Below are 26,555 nucleotides of genomic sequence, written 5' to 3' on the forward strand. Positions count from 1 at the left end.
TTCCAGGCCAGCTTCCCAGTTGCCAGCCAGCTCCATGCACCCGGCCTTGCTCACTGGAAACCAAAATTTAAGGAACCTGTACTCCCCAGCCCCCATTTATGTTCAGAGCAAACTCCTCCCTTCTTCTGCTTTTGCCCTGAGTTCTCTTTTCAGCTCCTGACCTAATGGACATCTAGTTTGACCCTGCAACTCGATTCCTTAAAACCAGCTACCTGTTTCCTCCCAAACTGTCTATGTCCTTGCATGCCAGAAACAAGTGTCTCATCAAAGGCTGTGCTCCTCCTCTTCTTCCCTGTCACTCACTCTTCCACTTGGAATGGCTCTCCCTCTACCCCTCCCTGGCTGCTGAAATCCTGTCTGTCTTTCTAGGTACATCCCACATTCTATCTTCTTTAAGAAGTCTTCCCAGCCTTCTAGCCTTCTTCTGAAACTCCATAGAATATTATCATATACATATCATATTCCATGTGTGATGTAGATTACACAACACGATTTTCAGTTCCTTAGAGGCAATGACTACCACCTGTTCATCTTCCTCTTCTGGGTGTTGAGAATCACTGCAGCTTGCACCAAGACACTGGTTCCATGAATGAATGAGCAGGGAAGGAGAATGAACTGAGGTGCAAGTGAAGCGGACAAAAGGAGCCTAGCGGAGTTCATTATGTTGGAGTCTGGTGGCTCCCACATTTCTCTAGAGGAAGAATTTAAGACAGCATTCTGATCAGAAGGGGGCTTGAAGCCCTTTATAAAAGAGGGAGACAACAACACTTGTCAAAATTAGAGAATGGAGACAAGAGCTGATGGAGATCATAGAGAGAGGCTCACCCCTCAGTTCTCCTTGACATTCTTCCTAGGTGGATGTTTTAAGTTTCATTGAGTTCAATATTTTGTGTTGTTTTTGTGTTATGGACTGTTTTACATTGATTAAATTACATCTCATTATTTTTGAAAGAAAAAGTACATCACTTCTGTTTCTTGCAGGCAACTATGGTCCTGAGCTCTGCACACTTCTGGCTGGGATTATTTCTGGTTCCTACTGCGTGTTTGATCGAAGATGTGGCATGGAAAGCGTAAGTGAAAATGAAGTAGTAACCCAAAGTCTTGCTCATCTGTCCTTGCGATTGTCTTTCACAAGAGCCCTGCCACAGGATAGTAAATGCTATGGGACTTCAGAAGGAACAGGTCTCCTGCCACCTGCCAGCAAAGGATGTAAATGATGTTGGGGTTTTTTTTCTTTTAACCTATGCTTCCCCTTGATATGAGAATATAGACAAAAAGGAGTCCCAAGACAGACTGTGTGAAGGTCAAGAGAGGTGTTACTTGTACATGATTATAAGGGAGAGTTTCTAAGTACAGCCCCACTCTGTCAGGTTTAGGAAGTATGACTCAAAATTCATTTCTCCTTGTATCTAAAAATCAGTGCTAAGTGATCACAAATATAGTCTGGTTTTAAATCCCATGCTTAAAATTGTGTGTATGTAAATCATTTCAAATTATAAGGATGAAGTATTCTTCATTTTTCCAAATAATTCACAGTAGGAATCCTTCAAATATAATTCTTCTAGACTATCAGTTTACAGGTCTATAAGAAAATTAATCACAAAGATGAAATTATAACATAGATTAAATAGGAAATAATTCATGATCAATATTTGTGTTTCAAAATACATTGTTTCTGAAATACCTTGTGTACAATGTAAATGAAGCAACTAAGTTCCAAGATAATATTAATTTTAATTTTATCCATGAGCAAAAGGTGGAATATTCCAAATGAGATAATATTGATTTTTGTTTGGGGGTAGGCCTAATTCCTCCTATAAACAGTCGCCAATTTCCCTGAAAAATGAGACTCTTGGATTGGCTTTACTTTGGGCAAAGCATAATTATTTTGGGGCCTTGAGGTAGAGAATTGAGACTTTAATCCACACCTTCCAGGAAAAGACAGAAGATTTCATTGTTATCTCTCCCTTCCTCCCACACTCAATGAGAATTGTTCTTGCCTGACAGTTCAGGATGGCTTTTGAAGACGTCTTCATTGTGGCGTTATCTTGACAACTGATGATACCTAAAGCAGAGAGAGGTACAGAATTTTGTAGCATATATTTTGGGTTTTCTTTTTCTTCACTAGATTTTACAATAACAATTCTAATTTCTTGAATGCCTTGATTTACCGCTCCTTCCATTTTATCTCCTAAAACTGTGTTCGGTAAAGAGCAGAATCAGAATCCTTGGAAATTAAATTATTATAGCCGGGACAGATGTTTTCTTAATCTAATGAGTGCACTGAAAGAAAATGTTAGATCTGTGATTTGCTTTTTTAGCACATAGCCCAATTGTGGCATAGTATATTACCTTGCCAAATTTCTTCAATTTTGCAATATAATCAAGTTAGTTTTAGATAAATATAACACGGTCTTGGTTACATCGGATCACTTTTCTAATTATAGTGGTTGAGAACAGTAACTTGATTATAAATTAACTTCAGCCTATTTAAATTCAACTATCTTAAATTAATGTCATGAAAAAAAAATTTTGTTGAGACTGTATATTTGCCAAGTGAGACTTTAGCAGAACTATGTTTCTATCATTTCAAAGAGAATGTTTTCAGATTATAATGTCTCTGCCTACTTGTTTATTATTTTCTGGATGTTTTCCAGTGTGTTCCAAGTAAAAGTTCCCTGTCACTATGAAGCAAATTAACTATTCCCTCAAACAGGACTTGTTTTTGGTTTCCCTGGCACTGTAAAATTAGCACCATTTACATTTTAACAGGGATAAATCAAATGACACTGCTTCTAGCTCCACCATATGGAAAGAGTAAAAGTCACTTCCTTTCCAAGGAGCTAGCCAGCCAGGTAGGAACAGGGACAGGGCCCTACAGAGAGGACGCTGGTGGTGGCCGGGAGCAGAGGCTGACCATGAGTGTTGTCCTACCTGCTGCCCACTGCCCACTGCCACTGCCCGGCATGGGCTCAGAACACAGCCCTTCCCAGGAACAGACAGCACCTTGGTTCTGGGCTGAGCAGGAAAGGCCCCACTGAATTCCAGAGGCACTTCCTGAAGTGCATTTTTGTCTCATTTTATTTGGGGGACCAGGGATAATGGCATATCTTTTTGGCTCTCAGCTGGAGTGTTTGCCCAAAGTATATGCCCAATTTGTAATGTATATTTAATATCTAAAGTCACATCTTTCCTCAAAAACAAGAATTCTGCAAGTTTCTTTGGGCATTTCCCTCTGATCACGGGGCCCATGTTTTATCTCATATTATACTTCCAGCCTGAAATATTTGTTGTTGAGTCAAGTAAATGCAGAGGCTTCTCCCAAGAAGAGGAAGCATGCTGTGAGTTGCTGGCCTCTGATGAGGCCACAGCCTGCGCTGTGATTTCTTTCTGAACTTCAGCTTTGTGAAAGGCGTTCTGTTTCCTCTCCCTGCACACTGAGCAAAAATATCACTCCTGATTGTCCACAACCACCCAGCATTTGGTTCAAATTGTCAAATATTTATTGAAACGTGATGTGCTATGATGCACCTCAGACTTCCAAAGAGAGTTTTAAATTCAGTGAATAGGGATTCAGTGGCAGCTGAAGAGCTTGCACTGTAATGGCGCATATGGCGATGGGAGGAATCTCCCACTCGTGTCCTTCCAATTCTTTAATCTTGTCTTGGGCCCATCTTAAGGAATTTTTGTTGTGTTTTGAATTCTGGTGGTTAACTCTGTTTTGAAAGAGCTTTTCAATTCCAGGGCAAGGCAGACTTGCCTTTTCACATATATTTATATAAGCGCTTGGGAAAGTGTCTTGCTCTTGCTGCCTTTTCCCCTTCTTTGCCCAGTCTCTCTCTTCCATTTCAGGACCTGGAGTGCTAAAAGTAAGAAAAAAACAGCATGAGGTAATTCGGTCATTTTTTCCATGAAGTCTGTCAACTTTCTGGATGAAGATCCATTACTAGACTATCTTAAGTCAGATTTGGATGCCATAAAATACCTGCTCTGTTATCCTGTTAACCAGAATTTTCATGAAGGACCAAACTAACACATCTTTTATTAAAATAATTGATTGATTATATGTGATACCTGGCTAATGAGTACTTTTATTAGAAGCATGATGTTTAAATTGCCCAGAAGTATTTTAATATCCTTTAGCTTACGCTCTTCCCAAGTGTTTACCTATGACAGCATTCTTAGGTAAGCTGCCATGTACTTATTCGCATCTCAGAGAAATTCGTTAGTATTGCTTTATAAAAATAATATAAAGCTCACAGCCACTGAACACAGGAACCAGTCTCCTTTTATCTAACTGTATCTCTTGTACTTTGCCAGTCAGCACACAATAATACATTCAGCAATTCCAGAATGACTTCATTTCCTTATTATAATCCCAGATAGGCAGTCAAATGGAAGTAAAGGTAATAAGAAATTTCTGTATACAAATAGCCCTTGATTTTTTAAAAAACTTGCTAACTAAACTAATTTCTTTTGAAGCACATTGTATTTACATTTTCATCTACATTTAGAATTTAACGTTTCCTTCTATCTTGCTATCCTTCCATGCAAAGAAAGAGTTCAGGAAAAAAGTTTCAGAAGTAAAAAGATGAGAAGTTTGAGATTCAAAGCTGATCTATTTATCTTAAAAGTCCCTGCTAACCTGGAGATAGCTGGAGCTGTATCTGAAGGCTCACAGGCGACTCTCACACTCTCTGCAGGTGGCTGAGCACCCCCACCCTGCCCCTGTGCTGACCATCTGGTGGGGTTAGGTGAAGCCAGCCCTCGACCACTGGGGATAAGTCGTTCAGAGATAATGGGGCTCACTCTGTCCAAGGTGTGACTCAGAATAAGCCAAACCCCAGCTCCTGGTGGGACCTAAACTACATGCCGGTGGCTAATGCTTAAAGACTGGCTTTTTAAACCTATAACTATTAGGTTTTAGTCAATTCACCTGTAGACTTTGACAGGGGAGATTTTGGAATCATTTATCTCATTAAGGCTTTATCTGGTAAAGGTTCTTGAGAAAGCGGTTTTACATTGCTAGCATCACGTCTACCCCAGTGCCTCACGCAGATGCCTAGCAGAGCATCCCCAGTGTTGCCCTTCAGTGTTCTCAAACAGTGGTTAAGTTCCCAGGCTGGCTCATAGGCGCTAGCCTAGTGGAAATACTGTACAATTGCTGAGTAACTCTGGGTTATGGGTGCAGCTTCATCCACTGAGAACATGCATGCTGCCTAGTAGCATCAAGATAGATCATTTCCCTCTGAGGCGATTTTGTGAATCAGTGAAAACTGGCAGCGTCAGTGCAGCGGATGAGATTCTTTTCTTTCTTGGCCTAAGCTATAGATTTCTAGTGCCCTGCGCCCAGTGGCCCAGCCTTCCTCTTCCAAGCCTCCTGCTTAGTGTCACCCTTCTCACCTAGCCCAGAAGATAATACTGGGTGCTGTTCTAGAGACTGATGGATGCTGCTTGCTGTGCATGGGCCGGAGAAGGAGGAGGAAGGGAGGATGATGTGGAGTGAGGACAGTCCTGAAACAGAGAGTGAGCTCATCCTTCAGGACAAGCACACGTGTTCTCATGGGACCTGTCCATTGGGGGTGAATCCGAGCGGAGTGGGGCTTGCCACTCAGCTGGCTTGTTATCAATCGAGTCCCAATAAGCCCATGAGATAACAGGTCAAGTTTGGGGCCCGGCGTATTGAATAATATTGAACAGTGTAAATTTTAGCATTCTTTTTGACTGTCTCCTTTCCAGCAAAATGTTAAACATTTTCTATTTATTGTTTAAATTAAAATTCCACAGTCTCCGCTTTGAAGTGCAGTGTTTTATCACTCCTGAGTCTCAGGACACTGCTTGATGTAATTAAGGTATTATGTGTGAGAACCTGTGTGGTTTAGTGCTCTTGTTTACTTTGGGGAAAAGGAATGACAGGCGCACAGACAACGTCTTAGGACTAATACTCCACTATAGATTAACTTGGAGTGTTGCGGGATGACTGGGCATTATCTTAACAGACTTGCTTTCCTTGGATGTGAAGGGTAGGCAGGAGCACGTGATTCCACTAAAACAGCTCACAGCCTCAGAATGCTCTGGTTACACTGTCTTCACTGCCTTGCAGACATGCTCAATTTTGTTCTTTTCTGTCTCAGAGTCCTGGTACTTAGCAGGATCCTCACATTCATTTATATTGAAACTAATAGAAAGTCTTTCATAGTAAGGAAACTCACCCTGTATTGCTCAGTTAGGAGCCTTTTTCTTTTACAGTTTTCTTCTGCCGCTTCTTTTTTTTTTTTTTGTGAGGAAGATCAGCCCTGAGCTAACATCCATGCCAATCCTCCTCTTTTTGCTGAGGAAGACCAGCTCTGAGCTAACATCTATTGCCAGTCCTCCTCCTTTTTCTCCCCAAAGCCCCAGTAGATAGTTGTATGTCATAGTTGCACATCCTTCTAGTTGCTGTATGTGGGACGCGGCCTCAGCATGGCCGGAGAAGCGGTGTGTCGGTGAGTGCCCGGGATCCGAACCCGGGCCGCCAGTAGCAGAGAGCGCACACTTAACCGCTAAGCCACGGGGCCAGCCCTCTTATGCCACTTCTAACCTATATCTTGTTAAATGCCTTTTCTTCACCTATATTGCTTCCAACCAGTAGCTCTGTGTTTAGTCTCAATTTTAGGAGGACCCTGAGATCAGCCTCTTATTGGAACATCATAAAGAATTCCTTAGTTTAATCAGAAAAAGGGTACAGGTAACTCTTCCGACAGTTCAAGCAGACTAATGTGTCCAGCCTGAGGTTTCAGTTGTGGTAGAAAGGCCAGCTTGCTTTTGTTATCCTATCCGTCGTTTTACACCATTAAGGCCTACATACACGGGCCCTACCGGTAAGTCTCCACAGGAGAAAGATGGAAGAACCATGCCTGGATATTTGTATTGACCCCAAATTTTAGGTCAAGGGTTTGACACGAAGAGCATGAACTTGAGCATTTAAATCCTATTCCTGCTGTGGCAGTGGCTCTTTTCACACTAAAAAGACAGGAAACTGCTCACCCTGGGCTCTCTGATCACAGAAGGGGCAAGGGCTATGGGAACCGTATACGCCCACTAGAGTGAGGATTTAAAGCGTCTTCCGGGTTTTTAGGTCTTGCAGTGAAAAGCTTTAGAAATAGACCCATGAATATCCATGAACCCTGATCTTGGGCTGAATGGCTGGAGTCCTCAGCCAGATCTGCAGGCTTTCGGCGGTCACTTCTGATGTTCGTAGTCTGAGTCTGTTCTGCGGGACTTGAGATGCTTCCTAGGTTACAAAGATGGAGCCCTTGCCATGCACGGAGACTGTGAACATTCCATGATGTTCCAAGCCTCAGCCTCCGCCTTGGTGAAAGGGCATTCAGATGTGGCCCATGAGGGGAGCAACCGATCTTTCCAGCTGAGTCATGTCATGTTCTTTTTGTCTTTCCTTGTGACACAGGGCCAAGCATACCTGCAAAAAAACGTTGCTGGAGGAGGTGCAGGAGCTGGAAACTAAGTCCAGAGTGATGGGAAAAGCGATGCTTCGGGATAGTAATGGAAAGAGGTGGGGCCGCGCCATCCAAATATTTGAAGAACACAAGTTCTCCCAGCCCTTTTCCCTACATTTCCTTCCTTCTTTTTCTCTTTCCAGTTTTCACTATGAGCAAGGAGTGCTCAGTTTTAAGCATTTTGGTTATTCTCTAAGAATGTAGTCAAAGAGAGATTTAAATCTCACTCTCTCAGTGGCAACATGAAATCTGAATTTCTGGGTCACTGGGCCTGCCCCCAGGTAAAACTGGGGTTTTTATTGGGTCTGGACATGGGCAAAACAACCCACCTGTAGAAAATAGAAAGAGTAGCAATATCATCTTAAGGTGGAAAAGCAGTACTACCAAAGAGTATTTAAAAGCTAGGACTTTTGCTATCAGGCCCAATTATTATACTAAAGGATGAGTAACCACCATGAAGGTTTGCATGCTGAATTATGCGTGTTATTACTTATTCATGTAAATCCCGTTACAGTCCACTTCAAGTATACCTGGGAATTTTTGTTTAGTCTTTAATGAACTATTATTTTCTGCTGGTGTTGAGACAGTATTCTGTGACCTACGGGCTAGTTGTGGAAACAAACGCTGCTACCCCTCCCCTTGTTTCTCACAGAGCATCAGCCTCCTCTTCCCCATACCTCACGGTGGGCATGTGAGTGGTTGTCGTTTAATCACATATGTGAAAGTGTTATTAGAGTATGTGTGGTTAAAGTTTACCAGAGGACATTTACCTGGACCCAAGGACAACTTGCAGTGTCATAAAGATCCATTGCTGTATTAGAGACAGAATGTCTGGAAAATTATGAGTACAGCTTCCTATAAATGCTTAAAAAGAAATCTGTGGCTAACTGCTAATGAAACAGAAATATAGAAGTTGAACACTACTAGGGATTCCTACTATGTGTTTTGTTAATGTTCTGTTTTATTTGTATCATCTTTCAAAGCAATGAAGACAAAGCATTTTTTTTTTAAGGAAAGAGAATCCAAACGTTTTGAGAAGTATAATTTCAAATAACCATAGATATTTTAGGAAAGGGGTTGTAGAGTGTGTAGTTAACATTGTGGTTTTGTGTTTATTTGTGACATTTTTCAGTAAGTGAGTCCATTAGCATTCATTATGTGGCAGCTGGTAGTATTCATTATATAGTTGCTGTAAAAAAGTATCAGTCAGCAAGAAAGAAATCGCTGTCTTCACTAAGCTTAAGATCCTGACTCGATTGGGTCAGGGTGAGGCTCAAGGCAGATCTATAAATAACCGTCACACAAGGCAGTGCATGGCCAAGGCGGAGCCAGCTCTTCTGTCTCTTAGACACTTTAGGCACAGTGCTTAGCACCTACTGGATTTTCAAGGACCTACAAAATGCGTTGAGACCTAAAAAAAAACCTATATTTGTGGGCTCTAAAAATACAGTAGTCCCCCTTTTCCACAGTTTTACTTGCTGCAGTTTCAGTTACCCGCAGTCAACTATGATCTGAAAATATTAAATGGAAAATTCCAGAAATAAACAATTCATTTGTTTTAAATTGTGCACCTTTGTGAGTAATGTGATGAAATCTCATGCCATCCTACTTCGTCCATCCCACCCAGGATATGAATCATCCCTTTGTCTAGCTTAATCCATACTGTATACACTACCCACCCGTTAGTCAGTTAGTAGCTGTCTCAGTTATCAGATCGACTGTAGAGGTGTCACAGTGCTTGTGTTCCAGTCACCCTGATTTTACTCAGTAATGGCCCCAAAGCACACGAGTATGATACTGGCAATTCAGATATGCCAAAGAGAAGTTGTTAATCTCTTCCTGTGCCTAATTTATAAATTAAACTTTATCATAGGTACATACATATAGGAAAAAACAGTGTATACAGGGTCCAGTACTGTCTGTGGTTGCAGGCATCCACTGGGGGTCTTGGAATGTATCCCCCATGGATAAGAGAGAACTACTGTAGTGGGAAGCCTCTGCAAATTGAAATTAATAAATGTTTAAAACTATAAAATGCATACCAGTCTTAATTGTTAAGCTTAATAAGCACACTAAGTTTTATCATATTTGAAAACAACTTGTAGGCTCTCTTATATCTCAAGAATTCTCAAGTATACACAGTGATTGCTGAGAGATCATAAGTAATTTCTAAGTAAAATGAGAATTTCAGAGCAAAATTCTAAAACTTTCACATATTTGACAGGAAGATGTTACATATAATGTGACAGGAGAATACACTTTAACGTGCTTGATCTGATGTAGGGCAGGGTCTCGTTCCGGCCTGTGAGGTTCTTAAAACAGACTGGACATAGGGTCAGTAGCACAGAGGGCATTCAGAAGAGGCAGCAACCCAGGAGGCCATCTGGCTTGAGAGATCAAGAAGGGTTTCACGTTGGAGACAGAATGGAAAAGGGGGCTTTGACAATGTGAAGGACTTGATAGACAGAAATTATGAGAGTGTTTCTGGCAGAGGGAGCAGCGTATGCAAAGGCACAAGTCAGCTTGTGTGAAGGGAGCAAACCCTACTGGGTTTGGAGGGCCATTGTGCATTCCACAGAGTGTCTGAGCCTGCGTGTGAATTCTGTCTCAGCCACTGATTAGCCACGAGACCTTGGGCCAGATATTTCATATAATGAGATTGTCTCTTCCTCTGTTTAGAAGACGACTATTATTTTGGGGGGATTAGGGTCTATAAACAATGTGTACCACACAGCGTATTGCCTGACCCATGGCAGGAACAAACTATCAGCTGCTAGTCTTCAGTTTGGCAGGAGAGTCGTGGGCTGTGAGCCTTGAGAATGTGAGCCCACCTTTGCTTGTTGTTGATAAAAAGAATGTAATTTTAAAAATTCACTTATTGTGTTCAAAATTCACTCTTAAATGTTCAAATGGATATCAGAAGATAATTTGAGTTTAAATGTGGTTTCCTACCTTCCATATTTTAAAATCTGTTTTATGGTTGCTTTGTAAATTTTGCAGCTTTGTAGCTGATGTGATGGTGTGTGAATGTGTGAGTGTCGCTGGTTACACCTGGTTACACCAGTTTCCTTTTCCTCTAGTCCCAGTGTCTTGTCTCACTTTTGTGTCCCTAGCAGAAGATAGTTTGGGGACTTCACGTCTCCCATCATCCTCAGTGCCCCCCCACCCCCCACCCACCCCCGTTTGTGTTTCTCCCTCCTAATTGCTCCCAGATTTTCTGGATGGTCCATCTGCAAACTAGATAATGGCAGCATGCTGCTCTCTGCATGGTTTTGTCCTGCTTGGCCCCTCACCATTGTTCGTTTATCGCCTTTGTTTTCTTCCTTCACACCTACCTGGTTCCTGTGCACCTTTGGTGCTGGGTAGGGGTGGGGGAGGGTCAGCCCAGGAGGGTTGGGGTAGAAACTTCTTCAGCTTAGTTCTTCCATCTAAAGACTTAGAGATGCCGTCTTTGAGAGGTCTTGAGCATTTTTGTTTCTTCTCACACCTCCTCTTCCTTATTCCCCACCCCCACCTGATGTTAACCCGTGCACCTATCTCTAGCTGTTAGTCTGGCACATAGGAGAGGCTCCATAAATATTTGTTGACTGGCTGACTGGAAGTGCAAAAGTCCAGTGAGGTGGCAGTGAGGAAAAGAAGGGAAATCTGCATTATCTATGCAAACTTGCTTGTGCCTGGTGTGTTAGCTCGTGTTGAAAATGGCCGGAGAAATGCTGAGAGATACGCAGGTGGTCACTCAGCGTTTAGTGAGAGGGCCATTTATCTCATGGCGTAAGAATAGAGCTTACATAGAATCACAGATGGAGAGACATTTAGGGCGTTAGCATTGCCTTACTCAGGCAGAGACAAACAGGCTAAGATTTGCTCCTCCCAAAAGCCGGCAGCCATCCTGCCTTCAGGGCCAGCAAAGCCCCACACCCCAGGTGTCTTCAGCATCCTTGACTACGGGAGTTACTCAGTTCAATTCTGAAAGCCTTTCTTAAGGCCCCTTCAAGACATTCTGCCAAGTCATAAAACTCAGGTCCAAGTCACTGGCAAATATTCTAGCAGTTTTTCTCAGGAATGTACTCATAAGAAATAGAACAAAAATCTTTATGCATTAATCTTAAAAGACACTTTTGTGCCAAATTTACAATTACAATTTTGAAACGGTAGCTAGGGATTCTAAGTGTCCCTCTATGCTCTTTATTCATTCAATAAAATACTTCAACCTAGCATTTTCTTGATCTTGTCTAAGCCCCAAACTTTTACATTATTTTGGTAAATGGTAAAATTTCATTAGCATGCTTCTGCACTTTCTCATTAGCACATCTTGTCTTCCAAAGTTAACCTGTGTAATTTATGTGTAAATAAGCCTGTTCTCATGACTTAGATAAAACAAGCTGATAGTGAGAAAGGGCGAGAGCAGAGAATTAGATATCTAGAAAGTAGAGTAAAGTAAGAAAATGTTTTAAGGTGATGAACGAAAATGTTGGTCTTGGTTTTAGTTTGTCTTTTTCTGGTGGAGCATTTTTCCTAACGTGTCGTCTCTGTACCTTACAGACACTAGACACTTGTTAACTCTTGGCCTGTTCAGAATACCTTTCCCCAAACCATCTTCCCCAATAATCTTTGCCAAGAGATAGTCGCATTGTTCTGTGTGTGGAATTGTCTATCATGCATGTCATTATTTTGCATGTGTCTAAAAAATGAGAAGCTAAATGGAAGAATTCCTTTTTGCAATGTTTTGGTAATATTTTTTTCCCCTCTTTATTCCTAAAGTGTACCTCATACATTTTTTTTTTTTCTGGTGGAAGAAAATCTACTGTTGGCCACTTACTTCTACAAATATAATTTAAACAAGTGCCTAAAATGTCATGTAAGATGACAAAGTAACTTTTTTTTCCCCTGGTGTGGGGTTGAGAGTCTTCTGATGTTTTAGGTATTTTGGCAAGCAAGAAGAAAGGTGAATATATTTGATAAAAACATCTAGTTTCCAGTTATATGTAGTCTGAATAAACAAAAAGGAGACCTTGTTTTGTTCTAGACCTTCTTTCTGTTCAGCACAGTTGGTGGGGGCGGGGAGGCGGCTGGGCTGATTTTCTCTAGTTTCAAGGTCGAGGCGTTCTGGTTGCTGCCCCCGGCTTTCGCCAGCAAGGCGGCGGGCTTCTCTTTCACTTAAGTGCTTTCCCCAGGTATAGCTTGCTCTGGGCCTCTGGTAAAGGTGGCTGCCTGACTGGTCTTCACCTTCTGGTGAGCCATCTCTGAATCTCCCATCTGGTTTTATGTTTTCCCTGAATGATGATGCACGGGCTCTGTGACCCCAGGGCTGAGCCGCGCACACAGGGTAATCCAGACAGCCTGTCCGCATCTTGGGAATTCAGGAGGGAAATCTGATTCACTGTGCTGTCTGGGATCCGCAGCTTCCGTTTCATCAAGGCTGCCTGTCCATCGGCAGGGCCCTGGTCCAAGCGGCTGATCTGGGAATCCTAATGGAGTGTTATCTGCTGAAAATAGAAAACAGAGCCTGAAACACATCAGCAAGATTTTCAGACAAACGAAAGATTACTCCTCCACTCCAGGCAGCACTTTCCCAGTGCTCTTTTAAAAACCAATTATATTAAAAAACAAAAACTCCCCAATACATTTTGAGTTGAGTACTCAACTAAAAAATATCCATGTTTTGATCTTTAAGCAGAAATCCTTTGATCTTTAAAATAATGTTTAAAAAGGTATTTGGTATTGTCACATCTCCAAGTCACAATTGGTACAACTGCTAAGTCAAAGATGAGTATAAGCAAGCCCAAAACTATGAGATACACCAGCTTTATTGTATATTATTTCTCCAATATAGACTTAATATAATTTCAGGAAAAAAATTTTTTTCCCCAAATTTTGGCTGTTGGCAATGTGTGTCTCTGTCTTCTCTTTATTTCCCTCGCACCCCTTCCCACATTTTTTCCCCTAAAATATCTATTAGTTTTTTATTAGCTAAAAGGGTAGGAAATTATGGCATCATTTTAGCAAACCTCTCCAGGCCAGGTGGCCAATGTCTGCTTCCAACACCTGGTTAAGATTTATTTCACTTCCAGCTGCATTTTTTCCATCACTGTGTCACGAAGCAGAGGAAAGAGCATGGATTGTAGAGACAGACAGACCTGAGTTGGGCTCCCAGCCCTGCCACTCATGTAGCTGTGTGACCTTGGCTAGGCTATTAACTTCTCTGAACTTTAGTTTTCTCACTATGAAGTTGCTTTGAGGTTTAAATGAAATAATACATATTAAATCTATAGCGTATATAGATGTTCAGAAAGTGTTAACTAACACTCATAGGTCCCCTAACTTAGAAGCTGAATAACGATTAAATTTCACTGGCCATTTTAACACATAGGGGCTTTACCCAGAGCACTTAGAGAGAGTTGTGAGGACAGCGGATTCTCTGGTTTGTGTAGTCAGGGTCAACCCCCCAGGCTGAGGCAAAGGGCAAAGATCTGGCCCAACACCAGGCACATGGAGCAGTGTGAGTAAGCCACAGTGAGTTTTAGATTGGGGCCTGGGGGAGGGTTCAGAATCCTGACAGTTTCCCAAGTCAGCCTTTGGATTCCTGCTTTAACTGCCTCCTGTTGGCAAAGAAGAGGGTATACCCAGCCAGGCTATGACCTTCGGACGTCCCCCTAAAGAGCAGCACATGGTGCCAGAGCTCATCTCCCCTCAGAACCAACTCTTCCTACAGGGTTCTCTGCTCCCCTTGTTCCAGTAGCTCGGGCTCCCTCTCGGCCTCCCTTGGTCCTTCTTCGTCTTCACATCCAGCGGGGCACCAGGTCTCCTGCGTCTTCTCATAAGGGGCCAGTTCTTCCCCACCCCTCAGCCAGTGCTGTTTCCAAGGTCAGTTACTTCTCTCCCTCCCTGTCATCCCAACTGGTGTCCCTGCTGTGGTGCCTTTCCCTCTTCCTTCCACCCTCCACACAGCTGAAAATGGTTTCTGAAGCACAGCTCTCATCACGCGCTCTCTGGTCTAAACCTTTGATGGTTTCCCACTGTCTGCTGCAGTAAGTGCAGACCAGGGCCACAGAAGGATTTCTCTCTCCTCAGCTTCTTTTTACCTGTGTGAATCTTGGCCTCCTCTCTCCCCTTGACCTCCCAAGCTTCCCCTCACCAAGCTTGGCCATGCTCTTCTGTGGCTCATGTGGCCCTTGGCCCCTTCTCTTTCGACTGATTTCATACAGCCGTGTGGGTACTGGGCCAAGTACTGGGGACTGGGGACTCGGGACAAAGAAGATAGACCCTTGTCCTGGAGGGACCTGCAGCCCTGAGGACAAATGTGTCCACCTCCAGACAGACTCTGACATTACCCTGTTGTTTCTGACTTCTCCCCTCTATGGTAATGTTAGCCTGGGCTTCCCTTAATACATTTATTTTAATATGTTAAAGGTTTTTTAAATTATTCAAATATTCAACGTTCCCAATAGTAGAGAGACTAGCACAATGAACTCCCATATACTCATTGCCCAGACTCAACACTTATCAAGATTTCACCACAGTTGCTTCAACTAGCCTCTTTTTGCCTCTGGTTTTCTTTGCTGGAGCATATAAAATAAATACTAGACATCACATTTCGCCCTTACATACTTCAAGATGTAGCTCTAAATATCACGTTATACATTATGACGTGTTATAACTAATACATGTTATACTTGTTTATGTTATTACATATAAACACTATAATTCCAGAGCCTGTTATCACATCTAATAAATTCATAATAATTCCTTGGTATCAATTGGCACCCAGTCCATAAAAAGATTTTCTAGATCGTCTCAACCCTGTCCTTTTAGGGGTTTGTTAGGTTTGTATTAGGATCTAGGCACGGTCCACAAGTAACATTTCTTTGCTGTATTTTTTAAGTCTCTTTTAATCTCAAGAAGACCCCCTCCGCTTCCTTGTTTTTAATGCCGCGGGTTAACAGAGATTGTCCCATTTTATTTTTCTCGTGATTATCACCATGTGCTGCTAATGAAAGTGTCTTCCTGTGCAGAAGGGGGAACTCAGCCTTGGAGAAGCAGAGTCACCCACCTAGTGTTGCCCCAATAAAGACAGGGGGACCCACGTCTTCTAACTCCAGGCCCCTTTTCACAAAGCCAAGATACTGAGAGTTGCCCAAAAGCTTCCATGTCCAATTTCATCTTTATCAGAGTGCCTGGAGAGCAGTGGAGCCCCAAGAGAGGCCAGGAGGGATGCCTTCTTGGGAGTGGGAGTCTGATTAGGGGCCGCAGAAAAGAGTCCAAGTCTGCTGATTTGATAAGTCACGTGCAGAACTCCAAGGAAGCTAGAAAATGTTATGTGTTTTTGCCTTTAAGATCCCTAAATGTAGAAAGAACATGGAGCAAACCTAGAAACTAGACCCTCCCTAAAGGAGTATAGAAGCCAAACAAGCTGACAACTTCAGAGCAAATAAAGAAAAAGAAGTTCACGAAAGCTGTCGACTGCTTTGATATGGTTCAGAAAAGAGAAGCCTTATTCCAGCCAGAATCACCTTAATGGAGACTAGTATGGTCTATAAAAGAAATTAACTGAATGGATTTAGTCTTGTGTAGGGAAGAACCTTGGGCAAGGGCTAATGCTGACAACTATTTTAGTTGAGACAACAGGGAGAGTTCTTAGGAGAACAACTGAAGAGTCCACAAGGCTCCCAAGTAAGACCAGTGAAACCTCTGGGCTCACTGACAAATGCTCAGAACAGGTGAGGAAATGCATTAGAGGGACAAAGGGAGTAAATGGTCCAGGAAGTTTCAGAAAGGCTGACTGGATTACCCCAATGGGGATGCTGGCGACTGTTTGCATCCTGGGCACAGGAAGGAGAGGATGAGGAAAATAAACTCTCAAGGAAGTGAAACGCCTAATTAGCATTTAGTTAATGCCTAACCCGCCTGTGTCAACTAAAATAATTGATTCTCTGTTATTTTATGGATGTTAAATCCCAAGAGCCTTTTTTGTTGTTGTTATGGACTGATGTTTAATAATTTTAAAAAGCTTTTATAAATACCATTTGTCATTTGTTATGAAGCAAGAAAAGGGCTCCTTGTTCACCTTTAAGTGGAGATTTAGCTGTTCTAGAAATCTACTCAGGAGATTAGCCACTGCCCACCACTGTAGCAAAGGACTGCAGCATCTTTATGAAATGCCTGGAGAGAGGCATTGTCTCCAGAGAAGAAACAGTTGTTTCCTGGTGATGTGGGAGGTGAGCTGACGGGTATGGAGGCAGGTTCTGTGTCAGTTTGCTGGTAACACATCTTCAGACTGTGTTTTCAGGATGGTGAGTAAATTTGCTTTTGGATTATGACTTAAGTTAGTTTAATGTGAATTTTCTCTATTTGCAAACAAGACACCTTTTCAAAAATCACTTTTACTCATGAAGTTAATGTCAGTAACAAACTAGTACTGATGGCTCCTTTTATCCCTTTAAAGTAGTATGACATATTTTATAAAACCACCTTTTTTTATAAAGGTGGTTTTATTTAACCCATTTGAGCAACAATAGAAACATACAAAGGTAGATTTTTTAAAAAAAAGGTTTTTTTCGATTGTATAGGTCATATCATTTGAATAGTGATATTCACATTCCAAGCAGGGATTAGTTCTGCAAGAGGTTCTTAGAAGGTCTTGGCTAATCACTTTTCTACTTCATTATCAGTGAGTTTTTGCTTCTCCCTTTGACTCTCTTTCTTCCCTACCTCCAACTGTGATGGATCTCTGAGAGGAAAACATTCTAGCCAGCTGAAAACAGATGACCAGGAACAGCCATTCTGAAATTGAGTTGCAATTTAGGCAGAATCCAGGCATAGCCAGATTCTACTGCTCATTTCCCAATGGGCCACTCCTAAATCCTTAGGGAAGCTGAGGAAAGAAGTGTAGACTTTCTGGCACCCTGAAAGTACAGGTGTAAAGTTTTTGTAGTGCACTTAAGAGAATTAATGAATCCTCTGGGGGTATTGGACTATGGGAAGAACAGAGAACTTGAGCGGCAGTGCGGGACATTTTTTTGTTTATATTTGATGTCTGCTTTTGCACCTGACACTACTCTGAAAGTGTCCATCCAAGTCCCAGGCACGGTCTTTGTTGTAATGTGCAGTAGTTCCCATCTCTGTGGCTGTCACTTGGAAAGCCAGTCAAGACCCATTTGGTCACAGGTAAATATGGCATCATTGATCTTGTGGATGAGAAGAACTCAGAGAATATGTAAAAGTTATGGCTAGCAGATGGTCATTGTAGCGGGAATCACTGCATTTAGTAGTAGATTTATTGGACTTTTGGAGAGATTTCCCTATTAATAGAAGCAGAAAAAAAATGGGTGTCTCGCATGCTGGTGCACCTAAGAGTAAATCCTTCTCTAGACCAGGACACAGGACACAGGAATGACTGCTTTTCATGGAGCCTTGGTTTTTAGCCATTCGGTAAGTCCCAGTTAAGTCTTCCCTTTCTAACAAGGCAGTGATAATGGTATTCAGTGTTTATTCTCTTTCTCTAGCAATTAGGATTGGCTCAAGGCACCTTAGGTGGTGGTAATTGGGAATTCACACTTACTAATGAGTAAACATGCTGGCTTCATAGCAAATAGAATCAGTGATTGGCTTAATATGGGACAAGTCGTTTATTCATCCATGCAACAGACGTTTATTGAAAACTGAAGACATGCCAGGCCAGGATGTGGCAAGAACAAGAAAGACAGGTTCTCACTGTGTTAGAGCTCACAATCTAGTAAGAGTAACAGACAAGGAACAGACAAGTGAATAAACAAGAGAATCAGTGATGACTATTATGTGGAGAATGAAACAGGTTTGTAATGGGGAATGAATGACTGGGGTTGAGTGGTTAGGAAAGCCTCTCAAGATGACATTCAACTGAGACCTAAATAAATCGTATAGCCATCCAAGCGAAGACCTGGTGAAGGAGCACTGCAGGCAGCAGAAAGTATTGGTGGGGAGGCCCAAGCAGGGAACACACTTCGTCTGGCTGGTGCTACAAAGCCATCCAAGGGGCAGCAGGGGCCCTTGGGGATTTGTGGGCAAGGGGAGGGGATCAAGATTTCACCACCCAGGAGCTATGGAAAGGGTGTAAACGAGGGAAATACATGACCCAATTTTCTAGAAGATGTGATTACCATGCCATTTTAAAGCTGTGGAATCCCATTCTCAAAAAGTTAGGTAAAATCCCAATATGTAAAACAGAAAGCATTTATTAGCATGAATTTATTATAAAAGTTCAAATTAACACATTTATTTGTTTTAAAGTCATTTAGTGGTACCAGTGAGATGATTTTCAAACTGACAAAAATTTGAAGTTAGTGTTATGGAGGACAAATGTCTCATATCATCTCTGTATCCAATTTTTTTCTATTTTTCTTTTGGATGGTATAGAGAAAAGCTCTGATGTACAATTTTAACAGTGTTTCACAGTTAACTTTGTAACCTCAAACTATTTCTCTTTTTTGTTCCTGATTATATTTAATATAATAATAATATATTTGTGTAAATTAATATATAAAATAATATAAATAATATGTGAATAATATACATTGTTAAATAATATTTATAATTTTAATAAATTTTATTTTAATTTTGTGATTTTTATAATTATTAAATAATATATAAATATTAGTGTAAATAATTTCTATACAATAAATTTGCTTAAATTTCTCAGCATAAATGTACAAATCATATAAAGAGGTCACTAATGTTTTATGTAAGCTCTAAAACTCTCTAAAATAACATCATGTGATAAATTCATTGTTCATTGTTATACAACTGACTTAGGCAGATAGCAACATGGTCGAGCAATGCACTTGGAGCAGAATAGGCAGATTGCCAGTATTATTTTATACAAATGGGCACATAAGAATGCTTTTTTAAAATAGCAATATATAATTGCAACCTTTTTAATAAACAACCTATTTGTAAGATCAAATATAAGCTCTTTTAATTTGAGATCTTTACAGAAGCAAGTTGACTTGAAAACATTTGTGGTTTTTAATAAATAAGGATTTGACATGTATTAAATGAAATATTTATATGTTCTAATTTAAATATTTTTAAAAACATTTAATGTATATAGAATGTGATTTAAAAACTAGTAGTTGAAAGAATAGTAAACAGTGTTGTAACCTTTAAAGCATATATTATCCTTGTATTTCAATTAAGTCACAAAATCCAGACACATATATTCTTCAAAAAATTTTAAGTCTTTGGAGAAAATATACTCTTTAGAGAGAGTAAAACAATTATTTTAATACGACTTATATGTCTAGTTTAGAAATATAAAATGAATAACTTAAAATTTTGGTATTTAGAAAGTTTTTTAAGGAAGAGTTTTACATACATTCATTGAATTTACTGATAAATATAACTTTTCATTACTAATGGAAAAGAAATTTTAATTCTACCATTTATTTCTTTTTGCCAGTTCATCAGAAATAGTCAAGATTTCAGATGGAAGAAATTTTAGATATTCAGGGTATTTCTAGAATGACAGTTGATTTGTTTATTAAAGCATTGATATATCACCCAGACCTTTTCCCCTCCTGGCTATGTCCTACCTATTCAGAAAGCATTTACTTTCTTAGAAAGAACTGAGGACAGGACCTTGCTGAAAGCGCTTTTGTCATGTGGAACTTTGGGCTCATTGTCAAAGCTATCATCTTTTCCCCATCCTCACAAATGTATTGAAAACCGAAGAACTGTCCAAGTTGCCAGAGGCTGGAGACAAAGCCCTTTGCATGCTCCCAATTCATGCGACGTCTTTCACACGCTGCAGAAGATTAAAGACACTAAAGCACTCAGGAGCAAAGAGGCGTTAGGCTGGGCTGTGTACAAGCCTCGTTGCTGCCATGTTGCTGGACAAATTGGTTGTATTCTTTGACCAGACATCTATAGATATACTGTGTCTGGACCATGTGAGACACAATGACTTTTCAAAGTAAATCCAAGTGAGCTTTTATTTGATAACCCAGAGAAATGCTGCAGCTACATGTTTCTGCTACATTTTGGCCTCTGCTTCTTACACCCGTAAATCATGCAGTCCTGATTCAACTGGCTGAAGACCACATTTCTGCTGTTCCTCAAAGTTTTTCACTTTAGTTTCTTCAGTATTTGGAAATGAAAATACACATATAGCCTCAAAAACAATTGATTTGTATCTGTGCTGTTTTATAAGGACTGTCTACAGGCAAAGTGCACTGTAATTCCAGATAAAGAATTTTCTTGAGGATCTTCAGGGAATTCTTCCATTAGGGCCAGCAGACATCCTCATTTATGTACTTTAGATCCTCGGTTCTGATTGTTTCCTTACGGGTGACTTTTTCTTCTTCTTCCTTTCTATGTAATATTCTCAGAGGACATAACCACATCATTCCATGAAGTTTACCTCATGGCTGTGTCACTGCTGTATTCCTTGCACTAATTTCTTTCTTGAACACAGCAGCTTATATGAGGCATTGGTTTCATGTTTTCTGACTTTTGTTCTTTTATGGCTCTGTTGGAGCAAGTCCAACTTATGACATCATTAGACATGTTGTATAGGCTCTGAGATGCACCTTCCGTTTATCCATTTTGATTTTCTCTGCTGCTTTCTTGTTAGTGTCAGCAGCAAGTCTTTTCACATTCCTAACAACTGATACGTGTGTGTGTGCGTGTGTGTGTGTGGATATATATGTATATGTTGAGCAGCATTTCTTATCTACTTCTACCATTTATAAGAACAGCAAAAGAAAATGAAGTAACAACAACAAAAGAAAAACCTGATCATAGAATTTACAGTGCAGTTTATAATTTGTTCTCCCAAAACTTTGTCTACCCATCTGTGAGCAGTGCAGGACATAATGCTCTCTTAATTTTTTTTCTTTCATATACCATTACCCGTTTTACATCCGAACTCTTACAAACTTTTTGCACAAAACACCTGCTGAGCAAGTAGCATTATGATTTTTTTTAAATGCCTGTCAGTGGGCACATCCTGTTGTTGAAGATCATATTGTGAAAATAGATTTCTCTGACAGGACCTTGGTGCATTTTCCGCCTCATCTTCAGGAGTCAGCTTGGACAAAAGTAGAGCTTCTGAGAACTTTCCACACATGGTTGCTCATATGTATTTGCTCACTCAGAGATGCTAATGTTGTTGTCCTTCATAGTGATGCTAATCCAGGCAGGAGCATGTATTGAGTCCTTGCATTTTGCCAAAGATCGTTCCAGGCAATAAAGAAATAGAAAAAGAGTAGGGTAATAACAGGAGATGAGTAGATAGAGAATGGGAATACAATGTGAAAGTGTTGGAATACAGTGATGGAGAGGCTGCTGGGAGAGCCCAGTGCAGATTAGAATTTGTTACCAGAGAGTGAAGGAGGGGCAGGGGATTCTGGCTGCAGGGAATGACTTGGCAGCGTTATCCAGGCACCATGAAAAGTTCAGTATGATAGGCTGAGAGTCCAGCGTGGTGGTGAGAAGTTAGGTTGCAGAAGTAGGGAAGGGCCAAATCAAATGATCTGTGATGAGGTTGGAGCTTTATTCTATAAGCCACAGAGAGCCATCAAAAGCCTTGCTTATAAGAAATAGCTACAGGATGAGATCTTATGAGTAGAGAATATTGAAAAGAGCCACTTGGCCTTTCTTCATTAAGGTTTCTGAAGTTTGTCCATGCAAAAACAAAGTTTATATGTCCCCAAGATTCCTCTCCCATGCAGGGAGATGTATTGGGATGTGCATATTTCATCTGAGGGTGTTTGAAAGTCACCCCTCACCCCTACTCTAGAACAACTTACATTATAGAGAGGTTTTCTTATAGTGGTCTTACACCCTTTTGGAGGAGAAAAGAAAATTATACGTTAGGAACTGCCTGGCAGATAAGCACTAAGCAACCAAATGTGCAAAATTAGAATGATGCCCCTTGAGCTATCCATAAACTACCCTCCAGCCCCAAGGAGTTCATGGCACCACTGATGTGGGGAATGCAGTCTCATGCAAGACCTATGGGTAGCTATTCACTTAGTAGAAATAATGTATGCTGGTTATAAGAATGGAAAAGATGATAAAACCTAGATTACTATTATGAATTACTCCAAAAAGTGTACTTCAAAAACTAACTGTTAAGTGTACCTCGAGGTCACAAGGCCACGAATAAATAGCCAAGTCCCATCTTTCTTCCACTCCATATGCTTCTGATTCACCCTCCCTGCTCTCTCTCTTGAGCACACACCTTGGTTCCTTAAAGTCTCTCCTTGGGCCAGTGGTTCTTAATTATTTTAGAACAAGAACTCTTCTGTCAGTGGAGGATACTTTTAGTGGCAAATAACGGAGGCCCCAATTCAAACTGCCCTTCAAGTTCCAAGAAGTCCCTGGCTCGTGTAATTTGAATATCCTGATGGAGGGCAGTCATGGTTGATGGATCCCTAGCCAGGAGTGTCATCAAGGACCCAGTTTCCTTCTGTCTTTTCACTTGCTCCAACGCTTTATACTAAGGGCCCCCCACCCCGTGTCGTGATCACAGGGAGGTCACCCCTTGTGCAACCTTGTTCACAACCAATGGAAGAGAGAGTTTGCCCTAACAACCAGTTAACAAATTCCTGTTTTCCTTGATGGGGCCATCCTGAGCCAATCCCTACAGTCAGGGAAATGCCATGCTGGGTTGGTTTGGGCTTGGTTTACCAAAATCCATCCATGTAGGAAGGTTTGGGGGGGGGTGGTAGTGTCACTCTGCTTATGAGTGCTCCTCGGCAGGGAAGGGAAGAAATGGATGTTGGTGGGAACATTAACATGTCTATGTCAGGCCTCTGATAAGATTATGAAAGCTATGCCCCATCTCCCTACATGTCAATTCTACATTAGATTTTCAGGGAATTCAGTAACCTCCTGACAACTGTCATTTTTTAACTTAGAAAAATAACATTGCTTCCAGAGCAGAGATGCATCTTCCTCTTAGATTCCAGCATTCTCCTGTACTGTTTATCCATTCAGGAAGTTCAATGATCAAACACTGGAGATAAATTGTGGTTTTAAGTCTCTATTTCATAATTTTTATGGATGACCCAGACAGAGGCCAAGTAATAAAATATGAAGAATTAATTTCAAACATTCAATTCATTCTTTAAAAATTTCATAATCCACAGGGGGTTTTTTCCCCATTGGGAAGGGGAAGGGAAATGTGTTTTCCCTCTCCTGTGCCCCATATATTGTTATTTTTTACCATGTCTTTCACAACACTATCCCAACATCAGTTTCAGTGAATCTTTCCACAGACTGCTAGGTACCAAGAGTAAGGTAATCTAGCCAGACCTGTCAGGACAGCTTCACATTGTGGGATCCAGGTGAGTCTTTTCAATGAGCGCTTCTCCAAACTGGAAAACATGAGCAAGCAATGATGTGGACAATCATCTTATTTTGAAATTTAAAATGAAATGGTTTGCCATAAATACTGGGGAGGTTTAGCAGCTGTTCTACCTGGAAGAAGGCAAGGGCCTAACCCCTGAAGAGCCCCCATCAGCATTGTCTATCCATGTGCTTCTCAGTTTTCAGTAAATCTTGTTTTAAAAGTAATGAAAGAAGACCCTGGCAAAGGTGTGGAGTGTTGCCTCACTCCCATCTCCACCTTGAAGACACTTCTTGCAAGACAAGGCCTAGAAAGGATTTGATGTGTTGCCAAGACCACCCATGGCCACCAGCCCAGTGGAGTTGGGGGTCACATTTCTTAGCCCTCTGCAGCCCAGGCTACAGGTCTGGTTCTCCATCTGGACAGCCTTCAAATGGCACCAGATAACTGAATGTTAATTTTCCCTTTCCATTTGCTTTAACTCACAATCAACACAAAAATTAAAAAGGCATCTGTGGGATGGTTCCTGCTTGTTCCACATAGAACTTCTCTGCAGGTGTGGCCTCACTTGGAAAATTACTGCACACTTGCTCTTTTCCAATTGCTGATTTGAAAACCCACTGTTTACAGTCACCCTCTGCTGAAGAGTATGGGTTAATTTTTGGGGGGATGATGCAGACATTTTTCAAGAGATGTTTTCAGATATTTAGCCCAACTGCTTGGCCACAGGAAACAAAGTTGTAAGTAGCCATACAGGATTATGGAAAATGAAATTTTAGCTCCAACTCCCAAGCAACTCAGCTAGTTAATGGAGACCTGTCACAGATTAGTGACTGAGAAGGGCCCAGCTGAAACGCCTGCACATCCAGCTAACTAAACGTGGGTGTCAGCCTCTGCTGGGGGGTAGTCACCACCTGTCCTGCAGTGTCACGTGACTCGGAGGCCAGCTCTGCTCTGAGAGCAGGACCCTGGGCTCCAGCACCTGCAGGCGGAGCTGAGAAAGGCAGCCACACACTTATTCTTTGAGCTTGGCCTCCAGTCTGCAGTTACTGTGGTTGCGATGGGAAGGAATGTCTAGGCCCCAGGCCGCATCCTACTTAGAGCACATTCGCTGGAGAAGGGAGGGAGGCTCAAGTGCACACAAAGTACTTGTTTCTATGGCTGTTTCTCAGTCTAGGACATAATTGCTAATATTACATTCCTCCACATGGGATGAGGTGGAAGAAGGAGGAGAGGAAATATTTCCAAATGTTGGTGGTGGCATGGCTAGACTGCAGAGCACTCAGGACATTCACTCCTTTATAACATCTTATTTACACACACCCCACTTCCTCCAGAACGGACTTTAAGCAGCTCAAAAACATGAATAAAGTGCTGTAGTTTAAAAAACAGTTTCGTGAAGTCCTCTGACTCTCTGGCTGGCTGAACTTAGAGTGACTCATCGATGGTCTAAAGTCCTATAAACAAATATCCTAGGCTGAGATCTGCAAAATTTCCTCTATGTAATTCTTATCAAGAGAGTTGATTGTATTCCCCACCACCTGGGCCGTGCGTTTTCCCAGGGGGACGGCGTGAAGCAGGCACCTGCATCCACTTGATCCTTTTCCTCTGTGAGTCTTCCATGGGCTGTCAGCTGGCTTGTGACCTCCGAGAGAACACAGAGGTCAGGCTGGGCCAGGCACCTTGATCCCTCATTATCTTTAATTAGCGTTTAGGAGGTTATTCAGTAGTGAAGCTCACCTTTCTTTAATTACTTCAACAATTGAGTCAGGGGGACCTTGCAGCTGCTTTGAGTTATTCTGTTTGTTTGGATGCTTATTTGAATTTGTAGAGTCAGATGTTTACTGCTCAGACCCAGACCCTGTGTGCATTGGAGGGGTGCTAGAAAATGGAGCAATGGATAGGAAAGTTATTTTTATTGTAATGAATTTGCAGCTTAGTGGGCCTACTAGAAAGTTTGCTGTTTTAAAAGAAAATAACAGTCATGAGAGAGATCAGCTCTTTCAGACTTGATCCAAATCTTAAATTCCAATCGATTGGATTAAGTTTCAATCCAATTTATTTTTCATGTAAGGGCAAGTTCACATTCAAGGAATTTAATTGATTCAAAAATACTATTAAGTCATTACCCCCATGTCTTTACCTTTAGATGCTTTGTCAAGTCACATTTAATTTTCGATATTTACGTGATAAAGCTGCGAACTCTACCCTCAGGAAATTACATTCCAGCCCAATAGTTCAAAAACTGTCCTTAAAACCTGGCTTAAATTTCCCTTTCCTTCTTGCAAGCACCCTGTGCTATGTCCTCCACTTGTTATCTGTGACATTTAAACACCTTAAAAGTCATCATTGTCTTTTTATAAATATCCATATCACTCTCGCAGGTTCTTTTCTTCCCTCCTACATCACATTCACATACTTGTCTCTTGTTAAAAGACAAACTGAGGCATATTAAAATTTTTTAGTTTATTTGAGCAAAAATCAGTTAGAATCGGGCAGTGCCAAACCAGAAATGGTTAGGAGCGGGCCACCGACAGGAGCTGGGGAGAGATTCTCTAGAGTAAAGGCGGATGCGGCGTAAGGAAATGATTGCTTGGCTGTCTCTTAAAGCCTAGTTGGCTGTTTGCAATTGGTCGTCCTTAGGTTTCAGTTTCATAATCTTGAGGCATTTACAGGGTTAGGTTTTGGTTTGCCTACAGAGGCCACCTTGGCAGTAGAGCCTCCTCAGTCGA

General features: G+C 41.3%; 1 protein-coding gene across 1 annotated transcript in view; it reads left to right on the top strand.

The window, feature by feature from the left end:
* The window catches only part of ATP8A2 (ATPase phospholipid transporting 8A2), a 508,363-nt gene that overhangs the window by 455,040 nt on the left and 26,768 nt on the right, over window positions 1-26,555 (top strand). Inside the window, exons 33-34 of the mRNA XM_058547869.1 lie at window positions 982-1,070; window positions 7,448-7,552. Of these exons, the coding sequence (XP_058403852.1) occupies window positions 982-1,070; window positions 7,448-7,552 (194 nt within the window). The remainder of the gene's footprint in view (window positions 1-981; window positions 1,071-7,447; window positions 7,553-26,555) is intronic.

The sequence above is a fragment of the Diceros bicornis genome, chromosome 9 (genome assembly GCF_020826845.1).
Source record: "Diceros bicornis minor isolate mBicDic1 chromosome 9, mDicBic1.mat.cur, whole genome shotgun sequence".
Classification (NCBI taxonomy): Eukaryota; Metazoa; Chordata; class Mammalia; order Perissodactyla; family Rhinocerotidae; genus Diceros; species Diceros bicornis.